The sequence below is a fragment of the Cibotium barometz genome, chromosome 11, assembly GCF_041138505.1.
Source record: "Cibotium barometz isolate CiBa-2024 chromosome 11, ASM4113850v1, whole genome shotgun sequence".
Lineage (NCBI taxonomy): Eukaryota > Viridiplantae > Streptophyta > Polypodiopsida > Cyatheales > Cibotiaceae > Cibotium > Cibotium barometz.
The window spans coordinates 60,530,443-60,553,047 of record NC_141056.1 but is presented as its reverse complement, the minus strand read 5'-3'; the positions used below and the strand labels follow the sequence as shown (position 1 = coordinate 60,553,047).

The 22,605-nt window shown below is 39.1% G+C and overlaps 1 protein-coding gene across 2 annotated transcripts in view; it reads right to left on the bottom strand.

The window, feature by feature from the left end:
- The window catches only part of LOC147634408 (5'-adenylylsulfate reductase 3, chloroplastic-like), a 51,573-nt gene extending 49,908 nt beyond the window's left edge, over positions 1-1,665 (bottom strand). The window contains exons 1-4 of one of the 2 annotated variants that reach the window (XM_086805568.1): positions 1,465-1,665; positions 1,233-1,343; positions 952-1,078; positions 468-816 (exon numbers count right to left, since the gene is read on the bottom strand). In XM_086805568.1, coding sequence (XP_086661694.1) covers positions 468-816; positions 952-1,078; positions 1,233-1,343; positions 1,465-1,552 — 675 coding nt within the window. In that variant the 5' untranslated portion in view covers positions 1,553-1,665. The remainder of the gene's footprint in view (positions 1-467; positions 817-951; positions 1,079-1,232; positions 1,344-1,464) is intronic. The other variant, XM_086805569.1, reaches the window with a different exon arrangement.
- Between the last annotated feature and the right edge of the window lie 20,940 nt (positions 1,666-22,605).

Genomic DNA, 22,605 nt, shown 5'->3' with positions numbered 1-22,605 from the left:
TAAAGAAATAGATTATATGAACAGACCTTGCCAAAACTAGAGATTGGTAAATGTCCAAATTAACGCATACATGAACTCATCACAAAATACATATACACATGCACAAAGAAAGCAAGGGAGACTTGGAGAAGTGGAACATTGCATCGTGGTCAACACCATTGGCCGATTTTACCCGTTTGACCATCAGGGCAGGTGTCCGCGCATGGTTTGGCATGCTAAATATCTTGCTTGTGGGTTTAGTGACACTAGGACAAGGCCTAAGGTGGTCCACACGGCCTACTTGGTCAATGGCATTAGCCAGGGACATAGATTATATGACAGACCTTGCCAGAACTAGAGATTGGTAAATGTCCAAATTAACGCATACATGAACTCATCACATATGCATATACACATGCACAAAGAAAGCAAGGGAGACTTGGAGAAGTGGAACATCACAATGTAAGAATGAAGTAGAGGCCCGAAACCTGAACAATAGGAATGTTTGCCCTAGTACCAGGAGACTGATCACGCCGCTGCCCCGTAATCCAGGCCTTCAAACCCTTGAGAGCCCGTCTCAGAGGTCTTACCTTCCGAATTTGGCAGCATTCCTGGTGACCATCTTCATAAAAAGAAAATAACCCTTTTGATCTGACCAGAGCTTCCACCTCTGATGCATCCGGGAACATGTATTCGATTCTGATACCATAATGCTTCTCCACTTCTGCAAAAAATCTGTAAGTCTCAGGGTTGAGCCGACCAGTTTCAAGGCTAAATACTCGGAATGGCCTGCCTGTAAGTTTGGCATATTCTATCAGCGCAACATCCTCTGCACCACTGCTCAACAAGCGGCAACGTAGCAAATCACCAAAAAGTAGATAACAATATCGTCTTCATTACTGAATCGTGACGGTAACCCTGTGGCTCTACCTAAACAAAACATAATGATGGTGCATGGAAGCCAGACTGCACCTGAAAGCAATGGCGATGTCAGACTTGAACATGGCAAGTGCCCGATCCATGATTTCTAAAGGAGATGCATCCACCAACTGCCTCGAGAGCTCCTCATAATCGACTTCCTCTTGCACAAGCTCTGATACTGTCAGAAAAAATCCAAAATTTAGGACTCCTGCGGAAGCTTGCCCCCAACACAACGAAAATTGCAGAGTGTTAGCAATCAAGAAAGCTTCCATGCGTTTCTTTACAATCCCGCAATTTACAAGACATGCAATTTCCTTTGTTTGTGCGCAGACCTGGCGTGGCAATGGTTGCAGAGACCAAAAGTCCACAGTTGCGTTTTGGTTGGGATATGGAGGATGTGCCAAGTTTGCAAATTCGGAGCTGTCGGAGGCCAACATGCACGCCTAGACCCCCGCCCCCCCCCCCCCCAAAAAAAAAAAAACGCAGACAGAAAAACTTCACAACTTGAACATGAGCAAGTTTAAAGAAAGATGAGCAAGAAGGTCGCCAAAAACAGAGAAATACCTCTGCTAGAAGAAGAAGAATCAGAGTAGCCGAGAGCGGCATAGCCTTGCAGAAATGAGAGGGCTCCATTCATGCAGCTGGTGGCCATCTCTGTGTGAAGAAACTCTATTTAGGGTCCTTGAACTATGGGTGCCAGTGGGATAGAAGAGTGTGTCGACTCTTTTGTATTAAACCTCCTCTTCCTCTAATAATAAGTTTGCTGGCCCTTCAACGCAACCCCGATTCCATGAATTTGGTCACAGCTTGTTATTCATTATTTTTTAAGAATATTAAAATGCACCTTGTTATGCATTAAAAAAAGAATATTAAAATGTGCACTTTCTTTGGAGCTTGTGAAAATTATGGTGGCTCTCAAGGGCAACTGTTCTTCCTAAGTAAAGTTTTGTGGTTCCCTCTGGCCTATATCACTAGATGCTCCTTTGCTAGGCCTATGGGACATGCAGGGTTGCACAGCCCTACCATTCAAAATTGACCAAACTCCCAAACACCCTTGGCTCAACTCATTTTCGCCTCCAGTAGTGTATTTTTTGACGGGCTTCTCAATTTTATTTTTATTTTTATTTTGGGGGGCGGTGGAGTTGTGTGTGTGTGTGTGTGTGTGTGTGTGTGTGTGTGTGTGTGTGTGTGAGAGAGAGAGAGAGAGAGAAAGAGGCAAGCCTCGTCTTTATCTCTCAAACTAAAATGGACAGTGTGTGTATCGGTGAGAGACTCTAAAGCAGGTACTTGTGAAAGGCCTTAACTCACTAGGCCTTTCAAGTCCTTCATTTAGAACCAAGGTGAATATCACAAATCTAAAAAAGGTTCATAAATTTGAAGTTCAAATGAGTATGAAGATTTCGAATGAAAATTAGAGGCATCCTTCATATTTGAGTTGGCTCGGTGAGTCCCCCACTACTTTAGGAAATCTTCACTCAAAAAGATTTCTAGAGCTGTTGAACACATTTGCTTTTTCACAATTAGAAAAGGTGCTAGAAATAAGTTTCTTGATTGAGACAACCATAAATCATGTTAGATAAAATCTTAAACTAATACAGGAAATTGAGTTGTGTTGAAACTCAAACTACTTTTGGCTCATGAATATTCCCAATATATTTTGTTGGGTCAAAAATTAAAAAGCAATGGGTTGCACTTCCATATTTATTGTTTTGCAAAGCACATTTTAATTTGCCATATTTGTAAAGTGCATACAACAATCAATTTGGTATTAGTTTTTTCTATGAAAAAACTTCTCTCAAGCTTCATCTGTACCTTTCTTGTAAACATCATGTACTATTTGGTAGTGTGTAAAAACTAGTGAGATCTAAACCAAGAAGAAAACAATCCCTTTCTTGTGAACATCATGGGATATTTGGTATTTGTGTGATGGGTTGCACTTCCATTTTTATTGTTTTGCAAAGCACTTTTTTATTTGCCATATTTATAAAGTGCATACAATAATTGATTTGGTATAAGATTTTGCTATAAAAAAAACTTCTCTCAAGCTTCATGTGTCCCTTTCTTGTAAACATCATGTACTCTTTGGTAGTTTGTAAAAACTAATGAGATCTAAACCAAGAAAAAAACAATCCCTTTCTTGTGAACATCATGGGATATTTGGTATTGCGTAAAGTGAGATCTAAACCAAGAAGAAAACATTATGTGCCATCTTTTTCTTAAAAAGGTCAGAACTTTAAATGTGAAGACTTTAAGTAGCTAGAGCCCTTGGCGCTTCACATACCTTAAGAAAAGGTCTTAAGTTTTTCATGAAGTTTCACTTTTACAAGTTACTTGTCCAAAATACATGTCACCTTTGTGAACAATTGTGTCGCCTCCTTTTCTTTTCTATTTGCGAGGAAATTATTTATATATATATATTACAACAGAAAAAAGGTATACATTTGCATAGATCTAGTCTATGGAATTCAACAGCTTATAATAATATAGTGACTAAAGCTAAAATTTCCTCGTCCTTCAACATAAAAGAGCATGTGAAGAACCCAAACTTGGCTTTAACTATAAGTCCATCCACCTTATCAATTGCACTAATGATTCTCCCAAAGACCAACCCATTGCATAATTCTTAGATAATTGTGATGGTTGCTACTCTAATCCACATAGCTTTAATCTTCGTTCTGTCACCCAATAATGTGTTCTTCTAGTGGAACATGTCTAAGGTGCCATCCTATCGCGTAGCCAGCAAGCAACCGCTCCAAAGTCTATGATAGCTAGCGGTAGGTGGTTTCCTTTTCCTTTTTCCATATAGGGAAAAGAGATGTCTTTCCATAATGTGTTCTTCTAGTGGAACATGTCTAAGGTGCCATCCTAGCAAGTAGCCAGCAAGTTACCGCTCCAAAGTCTATGATAGCTAGTGGAGGTGGTTTCCTTTTCCTTTTTCCATATAGGGAAAAGAGGGGAGAGATGACCATAGTTTGTCACATCAGTAAGGAGCTTTTGAAATATCACCCTCTATAGGAGGAGGTTGAGTGCAGGGGCCTTGGTGGCTTTCCAAATGTCTTTAGCTCTTCGAGTCCAAGCTTTGAGAGGGTCCCAAAAGTATTCCATTTGGTAGCATCCTTCTCAATCTAGTGGGGGTTGCTCTGTTAGTAACTAGTTCACAGGGTTTAGGCTTCACTAGAGGCAAAAGCCTTTCCTAATGACCCAATTATGGAACCAATTGGAGAGATTCAGCATTGGGGACATGGGCCACGCCACCAATCCAAGGTAATCTCTAGTATGTGTTCTATATAAGCAGCTTCCTTGGCATTCAGTATACCAGGTTGGGCATCACTACTTTCTTCTTCCATTGAGCACTCTTGTTGTCCTAGAGGCCAGACCACCTAACGAGCCCTTTATTGTGGAGTGTCTTAGCTAAGTTAGGATTATATCTTACAAGGGGAACTTCCAAGTCACTTGCCAGAGAAGTGCCCCTAATGAGTTATCTTTGGCCCACCCAATAAACCTCCTTGAAGACTTCTTTCCCAGAAGTCAACAAGTCCTTGGTTAAATAAGGAGCCGTAGACACAACTATTGGAAGGTTGTGGCTGGCCGCCTACATCCCATATGCATAGAGTCCCAAGGAATGGGATCATCTATAAAGTAATAGAAGACTAGGGCCATTCTCATCCCTCCTCCACCAATTTTCGTGGCTTGAAAGGGATTAGAGTGGTGGAGGTTAAGTGCACATTGGCGTGAACACTATTTGGATCGATGACCTCCTCTCGGGAAGTGGTCCCCAATTTCCAACATGGTATGAGAGCCAGGGAGGGATGTTGTTAGTGGAGCTAGTCAACTTGCCGAACGAAGGCCGAATGCATGTACGACTAAAAAGGCTGTGTCGTACTAGTATGCCCAGAGTAATCACTAGCAGGCGAGCATATGCTGGAATAGCCAAGTGACAGCAGGCAACCTCTGATCCAAGTGTCATTAGAGCCTCTGTGTACGCTACGTCCTGGCCATTAAGGGAGGGTGTCGGAAGGTTGTGGCCTAGCCGCCTACATCCCACATACAAGGAGGGCATGTTGGGATGTTGTTAGCAAAGCTGGTCGACTTTCCGATTCCTCTTGGTGGAGCTAAACGAAGGCTAAATGCATGTATGACTAAGAAGGCTACGTCGTGCTTGTATACTGAGAGTAATCACTAGCAGGCGGGCACATGTTGGAATAGCCACGTGACATCTCTATGAGAGCAGGCAGACCTTTGAGCCAAGTGTCGTTATAGCCTCCGGGTACCCCGTGTCCTAGCTATCAAGGGAGGGTGTTGGAAGGTCGTGGCCTGGCCGCCTACAACCCACATGCATAGAGTCCCAAGTAATGGGATCATATACAATAAGTAATAGAAGACTAGGGCCGTTCTCATCCCTCCTCACAACAACAATAGAGAGGGGATGTAAGAGGATTATGCCATGTTAGACATCTCAGCAATCCCTCAACCCGAGAGATGAGATTCCAAGGCTAGTCCTCATTTATATAAACTATAAGCTTAGCGGCTAAGTCCTTGGCTTTGAGAGAGAGGGGTTGGATTCCGAGTCCTCCATAGGACTTTGGTGCACATACCTGAGCCCAAGGGAGAGTGTGCCAACTCTTATGCTAAGGAGAGGACCATAGAACTTGAGTAGTTTGTCCACTTTGTCCCAAGTAGATTTGATGAATACGCATAAAAATATGCATATAGAAGTAGCAATGACCATAAATGCAACAATGCTTGATGATTGTAAGTTTGCATGTCAAAGATAGCTGTGTTGAGTCCCAATAAATCACTTTGGTCTACATCTTATAGAAAACCAGTTATATTTGCTTAACCATGAGTTCTAGTCCAATGGGGTATCCAAGTAATCACAAATAGCATATCCACGGTTAACCCATTTGAACCTATGCTTGGTTAACCATTACTCAGGTTAGTAGGGGAGAGTAGCATGGCTTCATCTTTGGCGAGGTTATTGGTAGAGCTAAACAAGTTGCAAAACTCATTCAAAAATCTACAAGGAAGCATCAACATTGTTCTTAGTATATTCAAGAACATACCTATTATCATTAGCAAAAAATTGAGTAAACATTTGTTTTGAGTTGCCTGGTATCTTGAGTTCTTTGATGAGCCCCCTTTCTTGGTAGTATTGCACATTGGCTAGAAGGGGTTTAGTTACCATGGAAAAGAGTAGCATGGCAAGGGGGCACCCCTATCTAATTGATTCTATGTAGTTTAAAAGATCATGCTTCATGTCCATTTACCAATACATGAGTGTCTATATCATCTTGCAAAATCTGGTCCCAAATCCCAATCTTTGACTAACATGAAGTCCCATCTCACCTTGTTATATTCTTTACTATCATGATCAAGATTCAGGAGCATGTCTTGTGTGAGAGCATGGTCAATACCACACTGCACTTTGAGGATGGCTTCATGGATTTTCATGTTGTGCATAATCCCAAACTGTCAAGATGTACTCAATTATGAGGGCCATAGCTTTAGCATAGATTTTGTACAAGGACGTTTAGCATCGTGAGGGGGTTCCAATCTCTTGGGTGGTTCCAATCTCTTGGGTGGATTCTATTCAGGAGCATGTCTTGTGTGAGAGCATGGTCAATACCACATTGCACTTTGAGGATGGCTTCATGGATTTTCATGTTGTGCACAATCCCAAACTGTCAAGTGTTTAGCATTGTGAGGGGGTTTCAATCTCTTGGGTGGATTCTATTAGTCCTCTCTGAAAGGATAAGCTTTTTGGCCCCTCTATTCATATGTGTTGAGAGCCCCCAAGTCATGTTTGATGAGCTCCCAAAAGTGCCTATAGAATTCAATTGGCAATCCATCCCCACTAGTCCCTGTGACTTTACTTTACCCATCTTACTAGCTGCGTATTTCAATTTGTTCATAAAAAAGGCTCACCCTATGAGGTATATACACTCACTAGGCATAATAATTGCTCGACCTTGAAATGCTCTCCTTGGAGTCCAATTTTTGGGTAAAAAGCCAGCAAAGTATATGCTGAAAGCTTAACTTTAAGCTTTGGGAAGGAGATTAAGAAGATGATTAGCACAAGAAAATGCTCAAAAGACATACATGCAACTAAGCTATGGGGTTTTCTTGATCTTGTTCTCTCTCTCCATCATAAGAAGGAGACATGTTTACACAAGATAGAGAAGGAATGCAAGAAGAAAGAAAGTGGAAGAGAGGGTGTTATATGTACATTATGTGTGCTATGTTATATACACATTATGTGTGCATATACTAGGAGGCTAACCCACATTAGGCTTGTGAGCATGGGAGCATGGGAACAAGCTCTAGTGGAGCATGGGTTAGGACTAACCTTAAGGGTTAAGGTTAGGGTCAGGCATCCAAGGGTCACACATGAGAAATGGAAAGTCAAGAGTCACTTGAGGGCCCTCCTATATAATAGGGCCATGGGGCACACTCAAGGGAGCTGGAGGGCTTGGAGGCTTATGCTATGGTCTCTTGTGTAGAGGTCCATATCTACTCATCTACCATTTCACACTTTAGCTACATGCTATTAGATTGGAGTTATACCTCTTGATGGTATGGGACATCAAGGTGGAGATATGATGTATTTCATTTATTATTCATGTGTGCATCCCTTGGGCTCGGGGGTGGTTGGGTGGTTGAGTTTATGCCTGATTTATGCATGTTTATGCATGTTTATGCATGGTTGAGTTTATGCCTGATTTATGCATGTTTATGCATAACAATTATCTAGAGAGATCTTAGGGTTTTAACAGAGGGAAAAAAGAAAGACACAACCTCTTTTCATGAGAAAGGAGTCATGCACTTCTCCAACCACCCAAACCACCTTTTCTTGATATTTTATTTACAACTTTTACTTCTCCTAAGGTTTCAATTTGAGACTTTATTTTTCCTAGTTGACTAAGGTTCTCATACTATCAAAGAAATGAACAAATATAAATGTGAATTGGCTTTTACAAATTTGCAGACTCGCTAAATAAGCCAATCACATTTTACAAAAGTTATATCAAATGAGGTACAAATGCTAAGAAATGCCTTGATTCAAAGCATAAAATATTAAATTTGTCGATGAACATGTTGAAATTGCTAATTTTGGTGCCAAAATTGGAGGCTATCAGGCCTATGAGGTAGATACACTCTTGCCCTATGAGGTATATGCACTCTTGCCCTATGAGGTATATGCACTCTCACTAGACACTTGTTTGTTGAGTCTAGAGAGAAACTGCACTTATTTGTTGAGTCAAACTTTCTAACTCTTTCCTCATATTGCTTCATTACTTGGGGGGGGTCAGCTAATTGTAAATAGGTGGTGGAAGAAACATGCTTCTATGTCCTTGGGGTTTTCAAGGGTGTGATCATCGTGGTCTACTACCCTGGTGATGGCTTCTCTCGCCATTTTTCCTTTTACTACTTAAAAGAAGAACTTTAAGGTGCAATCACCTTCCACCTCAACTTAGACTTTATTATGTTGTGTATAGAGACTGCCTCACATGTGTTGGCAATAATCCCAACTTGTAGTCCCTAGCCTTTTTAATTATTTTGCATAGGATATCTTTAGTCTAAGATCAAAGATGCAATCCACCACCAAATGCCATAAGCAGTTATGTCATCCTAGAAATGTATCCAATCACATTGAGTGTACCTCTCATGGCTATATAAACACTATGTACAAGATCATTTGTAACAATGCAATCAAGTCTATTTTCATTATGAATGGCTCACTTTTCTTTCCCCCTTAAATTTTAACATGGTATCAAGAGCATAGGTCCTTATTACCTTTAGACTTCTATTTTGGAGGTTCTAGCTTGGAGTTTTCTTAGCCATTTCTAGTTTTTGAGTTTTCTATTTATTTTGCTTTTGGACCTTTCTATTTCTTTTTTTTTTAATGCACACGCAGGCCAGCCCCTAAGACTTTTTTTCTATTTCCTTTTTTGGAGCATGCGCCAGCCTGACGCTCACTGTCATATCCTTCTTGCAACCAAGTAACCATTTCCACTGTTGTTGCTAACAACAAAGGCCTTCCTCTATTGCTCCTACGATCAGGGCTCTCCAGCCACGCTATCCTATCTCCTCCATTTCCTATTAGGAATGTGCTCTGTGTATACTGCTCATCTGTGCTCTCGTCCAAGCTGCCTACTCCAATTGTTGCGTGCTCAAGATCTGTATGTCTGATGCTACGAGTTGCGCGTCCACCTCAACAACAACGGAGGCGCTCTTGACTGTGGCTTCTAGCATTGTAATTACCTGCACATATTATTGTTATAGTTAATAATATTGTAACCATCTCACCCTCTCCCGCCTCAATACATACCTCTTTGCCAAACTCGCCATCTCCGCGCTTCTAGATCAGCCCACAATCAGCTACTTAAACCTTGAATTTCCAAGGACATAGGCACACTACTGATAGCCGCGTGGCCTTCTAAGCCTTAATGCAACCTTGGGTGTTAGGGAACCTAGATTGGGTAAGGCCTATTAAGGTTTAAAGCCTTCTAAGCCTTAATAAGCCTTATATTATTAATATAAAGCTCATTTAAAAAGGCATTGACAGCAACTGTTCTCACCAACAAAGACGACCGAGATATCTGCATTGACTGCCTACCTCCACCTAAATTGCTGCATCGGAATCCATTGCTCAACTTGGTGATAGATGCAAGATTGGAGATTGTGCAGAATCAAAACCAATTAAAAATTCCCTCTATTTGGTAAGAGTCAAAGCCAATCAATCACTACACAAATTTGGGGCTTTTCTTATTTTGGGGAATTTTCTATGAGCAAAATTTTGGGGATTTTCATTATATTTGGGGTTTTTTTCAAATTGGGAATTTTGTGTGACATTTTATGTCAATTGGGATTAATAAGCTTAATTCCAAGATCCATTTATAGTCAATTTCTTTACTTTTTTAATCCTATCTATCTTCATTTTCTTAATCATGGCATCACCAGTTATATTACCTCATCTCCGGATAAGTTTAATGGCCAAGGATTTCATACTTGGCAAATTAAAGTAAAAGGGCACTTAATGAGAAAAAACCTATAGGGTCTTGTGAAGCCATTGAGTGAGGAAGAAGGGGTTGCTACTAGAGCTACCATAACGCCATTACAAGCCAAAGATGAACAAGCCGTGGGATTCATCATCACATCACTTGAAACCATTGAGTGAGGAAGAAGGGGTTGCTACTAGAGCTACCACAACTCGATTACAAGCCAAAGATGAACAAGCCTTGGGATTCATCATCACATCACTTGAAGATAATTTCATACATTACATAGATGAAGCCAATACGGCTGACAAAGCTTGGGAAACCCTAGAGAGGATATTTGGAGCTAAGGCCAAACATTCCAAAATTAGCCTCAAAATACAACTTTATGGTATAAGTATGGAAGCTAATGAGGGCATATCTAGTGTTGTAAATAGTCTCAAGAGCCTTATGACACAATTAGTGTATGTTAAATCACCTATTCTAGAGAAAGATGCCATAGAAATCTTACTCAAAAGCATGCCTCCCACTTTTGCTCAAATTGTGACCGTTCTAAAGGAGAAGGAGCCCATCCCTTCTTTATAAAGTATTATTAACTCTTTGCATGAAGAAGATAAGAAGGCTTCACACATCCTAGAAGGCACATATGTTGTGTCCTACCTTAACAAGAAGAAATGTGCTTATTGGCAGAAAGACCAATCACTTATCAAAAGACTGCTTCATCAACAATTTGTGCTCTCATTGTGGGAAAACCAACCACTCATCTAGTAGGTGTTACCTCAAGGAAAAGAAAGAGAAGAAAAAGGAGAAGGCTCACATTGTTGAGGCAGAGGAAAGCCACTTTGTGGCAACAAGTGGTGGCATTGAAGACTTGGATGATTCTTATGCATTTTAACTCTTTTGTACACTCCCTTTTTGGATTATAAGCCTTTGTTTTTATCCATTCCCCTGATTATTATAAGTGAAGAGTATACACACCCTATTGTTATAAAAAAGGGGGGGCTCTATCTCATTGTTTCAAGGAGGATAGTTCTAGGCTAAATCCATGTATTGAGTGTCTTTCTCACAAGTTTGGCTTAAGAGGAGGTATGTGTAGTCCCTAGCCTTTTTAATTATTTTGCATAGGATATCTTTTAGTCTAAGATCAAAGATGTAATCCACCATCAAATGCCATAAGCAATGATGTCATCCCAAAAATGTATCCAGTCACATTGAGTGTACCTCTCATGGCTATATAAACACTATGTACAAGATCATTTGTAACAATGCAATCAAGGCTATTTTCATTATGAATGGCTCACTTTTCTTTCCCCCTTAAATTTTGACATGTTCGAAGTTGCCTTTGCTCTCCCTTCTTCACCTAGCTTCTCCATAATTGTACTTTTGCAAAAATTTATTGCATATCTTATGCATCCCATTGGTCTTGGGGAGAGCCTCCCATCATGGACATTGCAAATAGCCATGCATGCCATGCATGTTGGACTCCTTCATCAAGTGCTTGGGTCCCTAACATTCATAAATATAGGGAGGGAGTCCCTAACATTCATAAATAAAAAATATAGGGAGGGAGTCCCTGATTTACTGGGTTCCTACCTTTACAACTCTAGGCAAAGGACAAGGGGAGGAACATGACCAGAAGCCATCGTGCTTAGGAATAATTCCACATTGAGAGGAGATAGATTCACCACCTTTGTCGCGCTAACATAATAGCATTGGTCAAGTCTGGCGATTTCTGGCTTTTGCCAATCGATCCAAGTATATAGGCTTGCCTCAAGGCTATTGGATGAATCACCCACTTTGTAAGGGTCATATAGGCTTCCCATTCATCGATATACATGTTTGTTTTTGGGTGGGATCTATCCTAAGGGTCTTCCACCATGTTGAAGTCCCCAACCAGGATTCCCCTTTTATCTAAGAGTGCATCATGATAGTTTGGATAAGACTATGATTCTCCTTATAGAATCATTCGAGGCATACACTATAAATAACCAAATAAATGTTGTCACATCTTACCGCAACAATTACCATTGGTCAAGTCTAGCAATTTTTGGCATTTACCAATTGGTCCAAGTATATCAATCCAAATATATAGGCTTGCCTCAAGGCTATTAGATGAATCAACCACTTTGCTTGTCTACTTAAGGGTCATCTAGGCTTCCCATTCATCGATACACATGTTTGTTTTTGGGTGGGATCTAGCCTAAGGGTCTTCCACCATGTTGAGGTCCCCAACCAGGATTCCCCTTTTATCTAAGAGCGCATCATGACAGTTTGGATAAGACTATAATTCTACTTATAGAATCATTCAGGGCATACACTATAAATAACCAAATAAATGTTGTCACATCTTACCTTAGCAATTACATATGCCCCATCATTACGCCGAGTAACATGCTACACCTCTTATCCTACCATTATATGTAACATGTTGCACCTACCATTATATGTAATTTCCTTGGGCCACTAGAAGCATGTCAGGCACCCACCATCTTTGTGGAGGCCGGCTTGCTCAAAAGGGCATCGTGGACTGCATTGCTTTGGGTAGGCTAGAGCTGTTTTTGCTCGGCTTGCTCAAAAGGGCATCGTGGACTGCACTGCTTTGGGTAGGCTAGAGCTGTTTTTGCTCGGCATAGTAGCCCTGGGCCTGTAACAACTCCCTTTCAACGAACCAGGTTTTTGTTCTGGGGTTGAGGTTCGGTGTTTGGGTATGTGGTTCAATCTTAGTGGCATGGCTTTGACTAGCGGATGTATGTATATATCTGTGTGTGTTTGTATGTATATGCATATAATATATATTTCTATTACATATGTAATATCCTTGGGACACTAGAAGCATGTCTAGAAGCATGTCAGCACCCACCTTCTTTGTGGAGTGCATTTTTGTGGAGGTTAGCTTTCTCGATTGGGCATCCTGAACTGTATTGCTTTAGGTAGCCAGATGTCACGGGACCCTTTTGTACTTCTTGAAGAATTAATTAAAAATCTCACAAATTACATCATAATTGAAACTGTTACAGGTATATAATTTATCATATTTTTGATGAATTAATAATCGTACAAAAATATGTTTAATTTAATTTGTGCAAGATTCAGCTTAATAGAATGTGCAAGTGAGCACCAGATTAATATATGTGCAAATGTGCACAAAGTTATTTTATGTAACAAGACCCATTAGCAATTATATTTGGGCAAAGGTTTTTATATGTACAAACCATAGGGATTTTGATATGATTAAAAATATGTAAAGTAATACCCCAAAAGTGGGAAAAGCAAGCTGAATTTGTACGCTCATCTATTCTTAGTCCTTGGGCTATTTTTATGAATAAAATTCTCTAAATACTCAAGTCGTGGAAGTGGAGCTACACACTTGAGGGGGGAGATTGCACCTAATCTGGTTTACTGTGTGGTATTTTCTATCCTTTACTTTTGATGGTGATGTTATTCTATTTCTTTTACCTTGTGTTATGCTAAGTTATTTAATTATCAATTTTAATTCAAGTCTTTATTTCAATTATGATGTAATTATGATATAATTATGATGTAATTATGATATAATTATGATGTAATTATGATGTAATTATGCTAAGTTATTTAATTATCAATTTCAATTCAAGTCTTTATTTCAATTATGATGTCATTTGTGAGATTTTTAATTAATTCTTCAAGAAGTACAAAAGGGTCCCGTGAGACAATGGTATCAAAGCATGGGTGTACATTCTTGAACAAGGTCAAGCTCATAAGAAACCAAAGGGTAAAGGGGAGAAACTTAGAAGACCTTTGGGCCAAAGATTTGAATGGTTATGGGATTTGTATAGACCCTTGGATGGAGATTAGAATCAAAGGCTAGAAATTAATGTCACGGGACCCTTTTGTACTTCTTGAAGAAATAATCAAAAACTCATAAAAAATATATATATAATTAAAACAAAGACTTGAATTAAATTGAAATCAAATAACATAGCATAACATAAAGAAAGAGAAATAAAATAACATCACCATCAAGATAAGATTGGGTGCAATCTCTCTCTCTCTCTCTCCCCCCCCCATGTCGTGTAGCTCCAATTCCACGACTTGAGTATCTAGAGAATTTTATTCATAAAAATAGCCCAAGGAGCTAAGAATAGATGAGCGTATAAATTGGGCTTGCTTTTCCCACTTTTGGGATATTGCTTTACATAGCTTTGTACACATTTGCACATATATTAATCTTGTGCTCACTTACACATTCCATTAAGTTGAATCTTGCACAAATTAAATTAAACATATTTTTATATGATTATTAATTCATAAAAAATATGATAAAATATATACCTGTATCCTCCTATTTGAGGAAGCAACTGTCCTTAGTTGTGTAAGAAAAATGTCGAGAGAACAAGATTATTGATGTCATAACCTGCAAGGTAAAGTCAGAGGTCCAATCATGGCTTAGAGGCACAAAGGCATGGCTCAGAGGTTCTTATGGACATGGAATACCAACAAGTAAACTTGTGCGACACCAAAATTGGTGATCGTCACACTGATTATCAAATAAAAAATAACATGTATAAAAAGTATAATACATGATTCACAAAAGAAAAATAATCATCATCTTCACACCATCTCTCAATCCACCAGCCATACGACACCTCAATCAGTACCCTCGTATAGTGCGACACCTCAATCGGTACCCTCGCACATCTCATGCAGTGTGACAACTTAATTAGTACCCTCGCACTTCTCGTTGCTATACTCAAACGCTATCCACGTTAGTTAAACAATTAATTGAACACATCAATTAATCTCAACGTCGTCTTGAGATATAGACAACCCATAAATATTCAAATAATAGCCACACACATGTTTGCCAGGCCTAGTAATTATGTTCTTGTAAAGGAATTTGGCCCTTACCCTTGCATCTAGCCTTTTGGGTCACATGGGCCTCTACACACTTGGTACAATAGTTTGTGGTAATGATGATAAATAATTCTTGAGTACCTTGAGCTACTAGACTAATTGGTCTAACAAAGTCAATGCCCCACTCCTCAAATGGTTGAAGAGACACTATAGGGTGCACTACAAGGGCATTTTATCACAGCGAATTGGTCCAACCAAGTCAATGAACCACTTCTTAAATGGTTGAAGAGATACTACAGGGTGCATTGTAGGGCAATTTATCACGGTTGTGAAGACTGATGAATTGGTCCAACAAAGTCAATGCCCCACTTCTCAAATGGTTTAAGAGACACTACAGGGTGCACTACACATGCATTTTATCATAGTTGTGAACACGGACAAATTGGCCAAAAAAAGTCAATGCCCTACTTCTCAAATGGTTGAAGACATTACATGGTGCTATAGGGGCATTTTATCATGGTTGTGAACACCGACAAATCGTTGACATTTGTTGTAGCCTTTCACAAATTTGACCGCATCTCCAAATAAAGTGGGCCACCATAATCCTGCTAGTAGAAAGTTTTTGGTGGTGGTGTCTACTAAGAAATGTCCACTAGTTACCTTGGAGTGGGCTTGCTCAAGGATGTCTATGTATTCAAATTCTTGAGGACAATGCCTCATGATCCCATCTTGGCCCAAATTGTATAGTTTCCCTACAATCAGTTGTTGGTATATATGTTCGGCCCATTCCAAAATCACGTAGAGTTTGAAGAATGGGGCATTAGGTATTTTTCTCAACTCTAACCGACAATTCTCCATTGAGGATGTGCGGCATGCACATGTTGTGAGCCTTTCTACACGATCATCGTGAAATCAAACTCTAGAAGGATTAAGAGCTATCAAGTTATCCTCCCCACATGACACAAGGCTTATTGACCAAGCAGAGAAGTTCTTGATGGTCTATGAAGAATATGAATTTGTTTGCCAACAACAGATAACGGTGGTACTTCTTCACAGCATAGACCATTGAGAGTCCTCTCTATCCATGGTAGTGTAGTTTTGTTCAGCATCATTCAACTACTAGCGGTGGCTAGCAAAGCTAATAGGGAAATCCATGTTATGCTCTTTTGGTTGTGCCAAAATGTAGCCAATTGCGAAAGCTGAGACATCTGTGTGCACATGGAAAATGATATCTCAATTGGGAGATTATAAAATTTGTGCACTTGCTAGGGATTTCTTAAGAGTGTCATAAACCTTTTAACACTCATCCATCCACTCAAAAGATGATGAGCAGCCTATATAAGGATCATGTGATGTTAGCATATAGGATTATAAATCTTATGTAGTATTCAACATGTCCTATGAAATGCTGGATGCCCTTGAAGCTTGTAGGCCATGAAAGCTCAAGAATTAGCTTCACCTTGTTGTCATCAACTGAGATGTCACATTTAGAAACAATGTGGCCCCGTATTACTCCATGTGCCTCACCCAAAATTGGGATTTGAGTGGGTTGAGGTATATTCAGTATAATATGCATTTTTCTAGTACCTTTCTAAGGCACCAAAGATGTGCTTTTTCCATTTGGAATTGACACAAGGTTGGTTGTGTTAACCTTTTTGAGGTTAATATGAACCTAGATCTTCTCGTTTTTCTTAGGTAATATGACTATTGGGGATGGCCATTCCATCTACTCTATCTCATAAATGAATCTAGCTGTGATGATTTCGTTAATCTCTTCCTTGACCATTCTGGAATAATTTGGATTTATTTGGTAGGCTCTATGCCTTGATGGTGGTGCTCCTTCCACAATGGGGTTGTATGCTTGACCACCTCTGGTGGCATGCCCTTCATGTTAGTATATTTCCAAACAAAGCATGAGGTCCTTTTCTTCTTCAGGAGATAGATCCTTCCCAATGTATAAAGGTATGGGATCCTCGTCAAAGGTCCTACTAAGTTTGCCTCTTTAACCTCTACTAGTCCATCGTAAGACATCCCAGGCTTCCCTTTAGGGGTTTTCTTTGCCTTCTCAAAGTGTATAAAACGGTCACCCACATTGTATGCTTTGAAATGCTCAGGCATTTGTCTAAGGTCTTTAGGTTGTAGGGTGCGCTTAGCTTCTTTTTCAACTTTTTCTAAGGCTTTGTTCCTTGCCCACAGTGCTTCTTAAAAAAAAACAGCTTCTTCTTCCTTGATTCCTTGCACTCCATCAAGAGATTATAATAATGCCATTACGAAAGTGCCAAAAAACATAACTTACATAAGAGTCTCAAATGATTTTTATCATGTTGATGTAGGAAGGCATTTGTTGTTAACGATCACCCATTTGATGAATATTCCTCCTTGGAAACTTGTACTGGAACCATTGTTAAGCCACCAGTGAGGTGATCTCTAATCCACACATTTGTAGGTCAATGGAATATGTAAGATTCCTCCCTCCAGCTTTTGAGGTGTAAAGGTGTAAGAACCTCCCCTTCTGTTCTTGAAATTATTCTCCTCTCTGAAATAGGAGAAAGATCTTGTTTTACCCTATTTTGGCCTAGAGAGAGAAAATATCTAGAGAGAGATAATCCAAAATTTAGATATCTTTGTATATAAAAATCCTCCTAGTGTCTAAAATGGATTCCCCTGAAACAAAAGTTCAAAATGAACTTTCCAATGTGCATTAGGAATTAATTGAAAATGGTATAAGGGACCTTAGCCTAAGGGTCTACATTTTCAGAAATTTTTAGATTATGGTCCAATTAAGGTTCCAATGGGCCAATTGGATTAATCCAAGTGTTGGGATGAGATAAATTCAAAGAATAAAAGAAAATACCCAAAAATGAGTAAATGCTCACATAAGATGAAGAGTTGACGGAGTACAAGGTTTATTAGTTAAAAATTATGAGACATTACTAAAAAATTTGAGATATTTTGAAATAATGATGCATTTTTGACACCTTGGTAAGGAGAGGGGGACTCTTGAGGTAGGCACCTCCTTCACATGTGGGAAGGTTTTTTAATTCAAAAAAATTGTGATATTTTTATCTCTCCTCTCTCCTGGATCAAACCAAATAAAAAAGGGAGCCAAACTGGTCCAAATCTTGTCCAAATTGAGTCAAACTGAACCTGGAAAATTCTAGAACCCAATTGGACTTAGTTAATGGCCTCCCTCACCTATAAATAGACCCTTAGTCTTTTGTAAAAAAATATTGGAGCTATACCATGCCAGTATTATATTAAAATAATCATATTTTTTATTATCCCTTAAATTTTCCTCTCTTGGGAGCTTGGAGCTCTCTCTCTCTACAACAACTCTTGGAGTTGCACTTCTCCTCTTGGTGGACCAATTTATTGGTCGGGGGCTTCACTGCTAATAGAGAATCAAGCCAAACTTAGAGGTAAAATCAAATTTTATGGTTTTTTCTAATTTATTTCAATGACATTCTTCTTCTCAACCCCTCTCAAGCTTGAGAAGCTTTCTAAATAATTGTTTTAATTCAAATCAAGCTTTCTGTTAAAGTCTTAATGCTTAATTAAGAGAAAGTTAATCTTTATGCTTATTTGTAATGCTTTCTTTAAGTAAATCTCTCTCTCTCTAAAAGAATAGCCATCTTTATGGCTAAATCCTTTGAAAAAGGATGCTTCTCAATGATAGTCTCTTAATTCAAAGCTAAACTGTAGGCTTGATAAGCTAGAGATTAAGAAAATGGTATTTTTATGATTTTGTGTTACCAAAATAATGGTTATTTCTTTTAGATTATTTATAAGTAGTTAAAAACTACTTTGATTGATTCTAAATAAGAAATAGATTATCCTATCAATTTGGAAAAAGATAAATAATGGAATTAGCTTAATCTAGTGGGATAATTATAATTAAGTTTATGATTATGATTAAAATTATGATTTAAATTCATAACTTGATTTTAAGCATAAAAGAGGAACTACTATCATATTCCATTACAAGTTTTTATTCTTTAGAAAAATTTGAGAATTATCAGTAATAGCAGCGAAGCTATGGTAAAATTTTTAGAAAATAATACATATCTTATTTTTATGCATAATGCTAAAAGAGGACTTCTTACCATATTCTAGGATTGGACATCCTATGCAAAAAGAATGATTTTCATCATATTCATGAGAAATATTTTTTTATAATTATGCTTAATTAATTGATTAAGAGAAAAGAGTAACTTTTGGTAAATTTATTTTTATGCAAAAAGAGGAATTCCCATGATATTTGAGAATCAAGTATTTAAATGGTAAAAGAGAAATTTTTGGTAAATTTATTTATTTTTTGCAAAAAGAGGAATTCCCATGATATTTGAGATCTAGGTAATTAAATGAAAAAAGATGAATTTTTAGTAAATTTATTTTATGCAAAAAGAGGGATTCCCATGATAATTGAGATCCAAGAAATTAAATGGTAAAAGAGAAATTTTTGGCATAATTCAAATTATGAGTATTTATCAAAAGTGGAATTTTGAGCATTATTAATTTTATTGGAAAATATGGGTAGAATAGGTTTCTATAAATCCCATGAATCTTTTACTCAAAAAGAAGAATATTGAATATATTTCACTTGAGAAATTTGAGAAAGAATATGAAAATATCCATCGAGAAAAAGTATCTTTAACTAGGCCAAGCGATTGGTAGAAACTTAGAAAAGTCCCATCGATATCAAAAGTAGAAAACAGTACTAAAAGTGGATAAGATAAGATGTGATGTAGAGCCGAATGAATGTAAATGAATGTGACGGGATGTAAATGGATGCGATGTGATTAGATGAGATGTGAATGTGATAAGAGGAGATGTGAACGTGATGTGGTAAGGTGTAAATGTGATGTGATAAGAAAAAATTAACAAAAAGAGTCTAGGTTTAAGCCAAAACCCTCTTGATTAGGCTCTCTAATCACCTAAATCTCAAAATTTTCCACTCAAACAAGTGATAATCCTACTCTAAACACAATGCTATACATTAATCTCAACAAAACATAAAAAACAACCAAACAAAACATCATAATACAACAAAAAATCAAAAACCACATGCCAAAGAGCCTACCTGGCATCGGGCTATGGAGGCTCTGTCGGATTTGAGTTAAAGATGGCGTAGATAAGTAGCAGATTGACATTCCCTGATAGCGACACCAAATATATTAAGGAAACCCTACCCTAATGTGTCGTGGGAAGTTGCCTATCTCCAAAGCACCAGCATGTCTTAAGAGCTTCATTGTAGCCGCTCGTCCACCACCGTCCTCCCACACTCATTGTCACATTGAGGCGGTTGCTCTAATCCAACTGGTGATGCAAGCTCTCTTGCAAAGATCGTGTGAGATCTCCACGGAAGAGGATCGCGTTGGTTAGCGTAATCATGAGAGAGAGAGAGAGAGAGAGAGAGAGAGAGAGAGAGAGAGAGAGAGAGAGAGAGAGAGAGAGAGAGAGAGAGAGAGAGAGAGAGAGAGAGAGAGAGAGAGAGAGACCAAGTGATTAGCACTAATCACTCCCAAACCCTAACCCTAAGCACACCACACATGCTAATTGAGAGGCATTATGTGGATGAAGCCATCCTGCATGCTCAACAAGTTAATGCTGGTACTTTTTTTAGCTTCATTTTATTTTCCAAGTACACCCATTCTCAATGGGAAATCCTTGTACATGTGGTCTATCCCACAACCTGTGCGTAAGGGAGTCAAGACGGGGGTGCTCTCACATCAATACTCACCATCCCTTTCTTGATCGGAATTTCAGCTATTCGGTGAGGTTCAATGTAGTGATAGCATTGCATAGGTGGTTGTTTAGACATATTGTTCAAGTCTTAGCCCCACGATGTTATGGTTGCTAGGTACATGGGGTACATGTGCTTGCCCTCCATCAAGTAATGACTCAAGATTTGTGGGGATGGGCTACTTGGTTCAAGGGGCTCAAAGGTGGTGTTGTTAGTCCACTATCCCTCTTCACCTTATTTGAAAATTTCCATCAAGGTCAAATGGTGAACTGGGGTCGCTCAAGGTAATAGAGGTTGTGGTGAAAGGATTACAGGTGGTAAGGGTACTTTGGGTACCCTGAGGATCCCTTAATGGGACACTTCATGGCTACACTAAGGTGCATTTCTCTGTGCTAGTGCTAGTAAGGCCAATGGTTGCCTCGGATTATGTGGTAAGGCCTGCGGGCGGTAGAGGCTTGGCTTGAACAGCTCTTTGGTGGTAGTAGTTTAATGTTTTGTGATTGCCACATCTCTCACAATAAGTGTAGTAGAGAGTTGGTCTGGGTCTCAAATGTGGACTCTCATACTAGTGTGGTTTGCTTGGCAAATTGAGCACCACACTAGTTCTCTCTTGGGATAAAAATGAGGTTGCCCAACTTGGTCGCGACCTTGACCTATTCTTCATTGTTGGGTCATTTGTTACATCAATGTAGTTGCTAGTTTCTCTACCTGTTTTCCTAAAGGGGATTCCTTTTGTTTCCCTTCAGATTTTGTACCTGTGGTTTTAACAGAAACTTCAGAAGTACCCTCATGCAATTCTTGAGAATTGAAATTGTCTTCAAAATCCATGGCGCTTTTACAACATTTCTCAAAGGAAGTGTCTCCAAGAGCATATAGGGAATTTTGCAAGGTTACATCTTCAAGTCCCTCTAGGAATTAACCAATCAATCTTTCATAAGAGAACTTGTCCCTATTATTACAGTGACAAGAGTGAAGATATCTTACCCAGTTGATATAGTCCCCTGATGGATTCTCCCTCCTTTTGCTTCACATTATGTAACTGTTTAACTAGACTCCATTGAGTTCCTTGTCTCGAATATTCTACTTTGAAAGCCTCTTTCAAGGCATCAAAGGTAGCCTTATCGTCTGTTTTTAGTGATCGGAACCATTGTCTTGCTTTTCTATGGAGGGTGAGGCCAAAGGCACTCACCTTAACCCGATCTTCCACATGGCGAGATGCTTCACAGATCTGGTTAAACATGTCCACATGAGGTATGGATCCTGTTGCTTGCAAATGAGGATCAATACCAATACCAGGATGCAACAAAAACAATACTTAGGGCTCTTGAAAAGAGTTCCACTTTGTAGATGAATGTGGGAGAGGGTTTGATAATAATCCCACATGGGGACTTATGGGAGTCCTAGAATTTTTGTATAAAAGGTGGCTCATTTGAGAGCTTAGACACACTTTGGGCTTAGTTCATGTAAGAGCTCCTTTGAGAGACCTACTCTCCCTCTTCTCCATAGAGGTGAAGACTCTTCTCTCACCCCATCTACACCATTGTATGAGGTAAATCTCTTCATTGAATTACTAGCAATGTCATGAGTCTTTCTCATCCTCTTCTCTAATCATTTTACTCTTATGCATGCTTTTAGTATTTCATTTTTGAGTACATGGATTGATTTGAAGCTTTCATGGAAGCTTGATGCTTGAATGTGTGCATGCTTGTAGGAAGATAGGAGTGGAGTGAGGTCTTTCTCTTTGCTTGAGTGCATAGTGATTGTATTCCTCTTGCTTGGATTTGTGAATGAATGGGTGTGTAGGAATGAGGCCAAGTTGAGCTTAAGTGTGTATTGAGTCTATGTCATTAGTATGTGGTTAATTCTTCTTCTCCCATTCGGGATAGCCTCTATGCGCTAACCGGGTCGCATTCACGGAACGACAAGTGAGTGGGATTGAGTGTAGCCTCCGCTATGCTATGATGCCCCAAACAATGGCGCCGCTGCCGGGGAACGCACACCTAAGTTAGTGAAGGGTGTTAACCATTACTTCTTATTAAGAGCTCCATTGATTGCAAAATCGTGGATTAGGGTAGATTAGAGTAGAGTTTGCAAGGGCTTTGAGTGTGTGATCTCAAGGACGCCTTGTGGGTT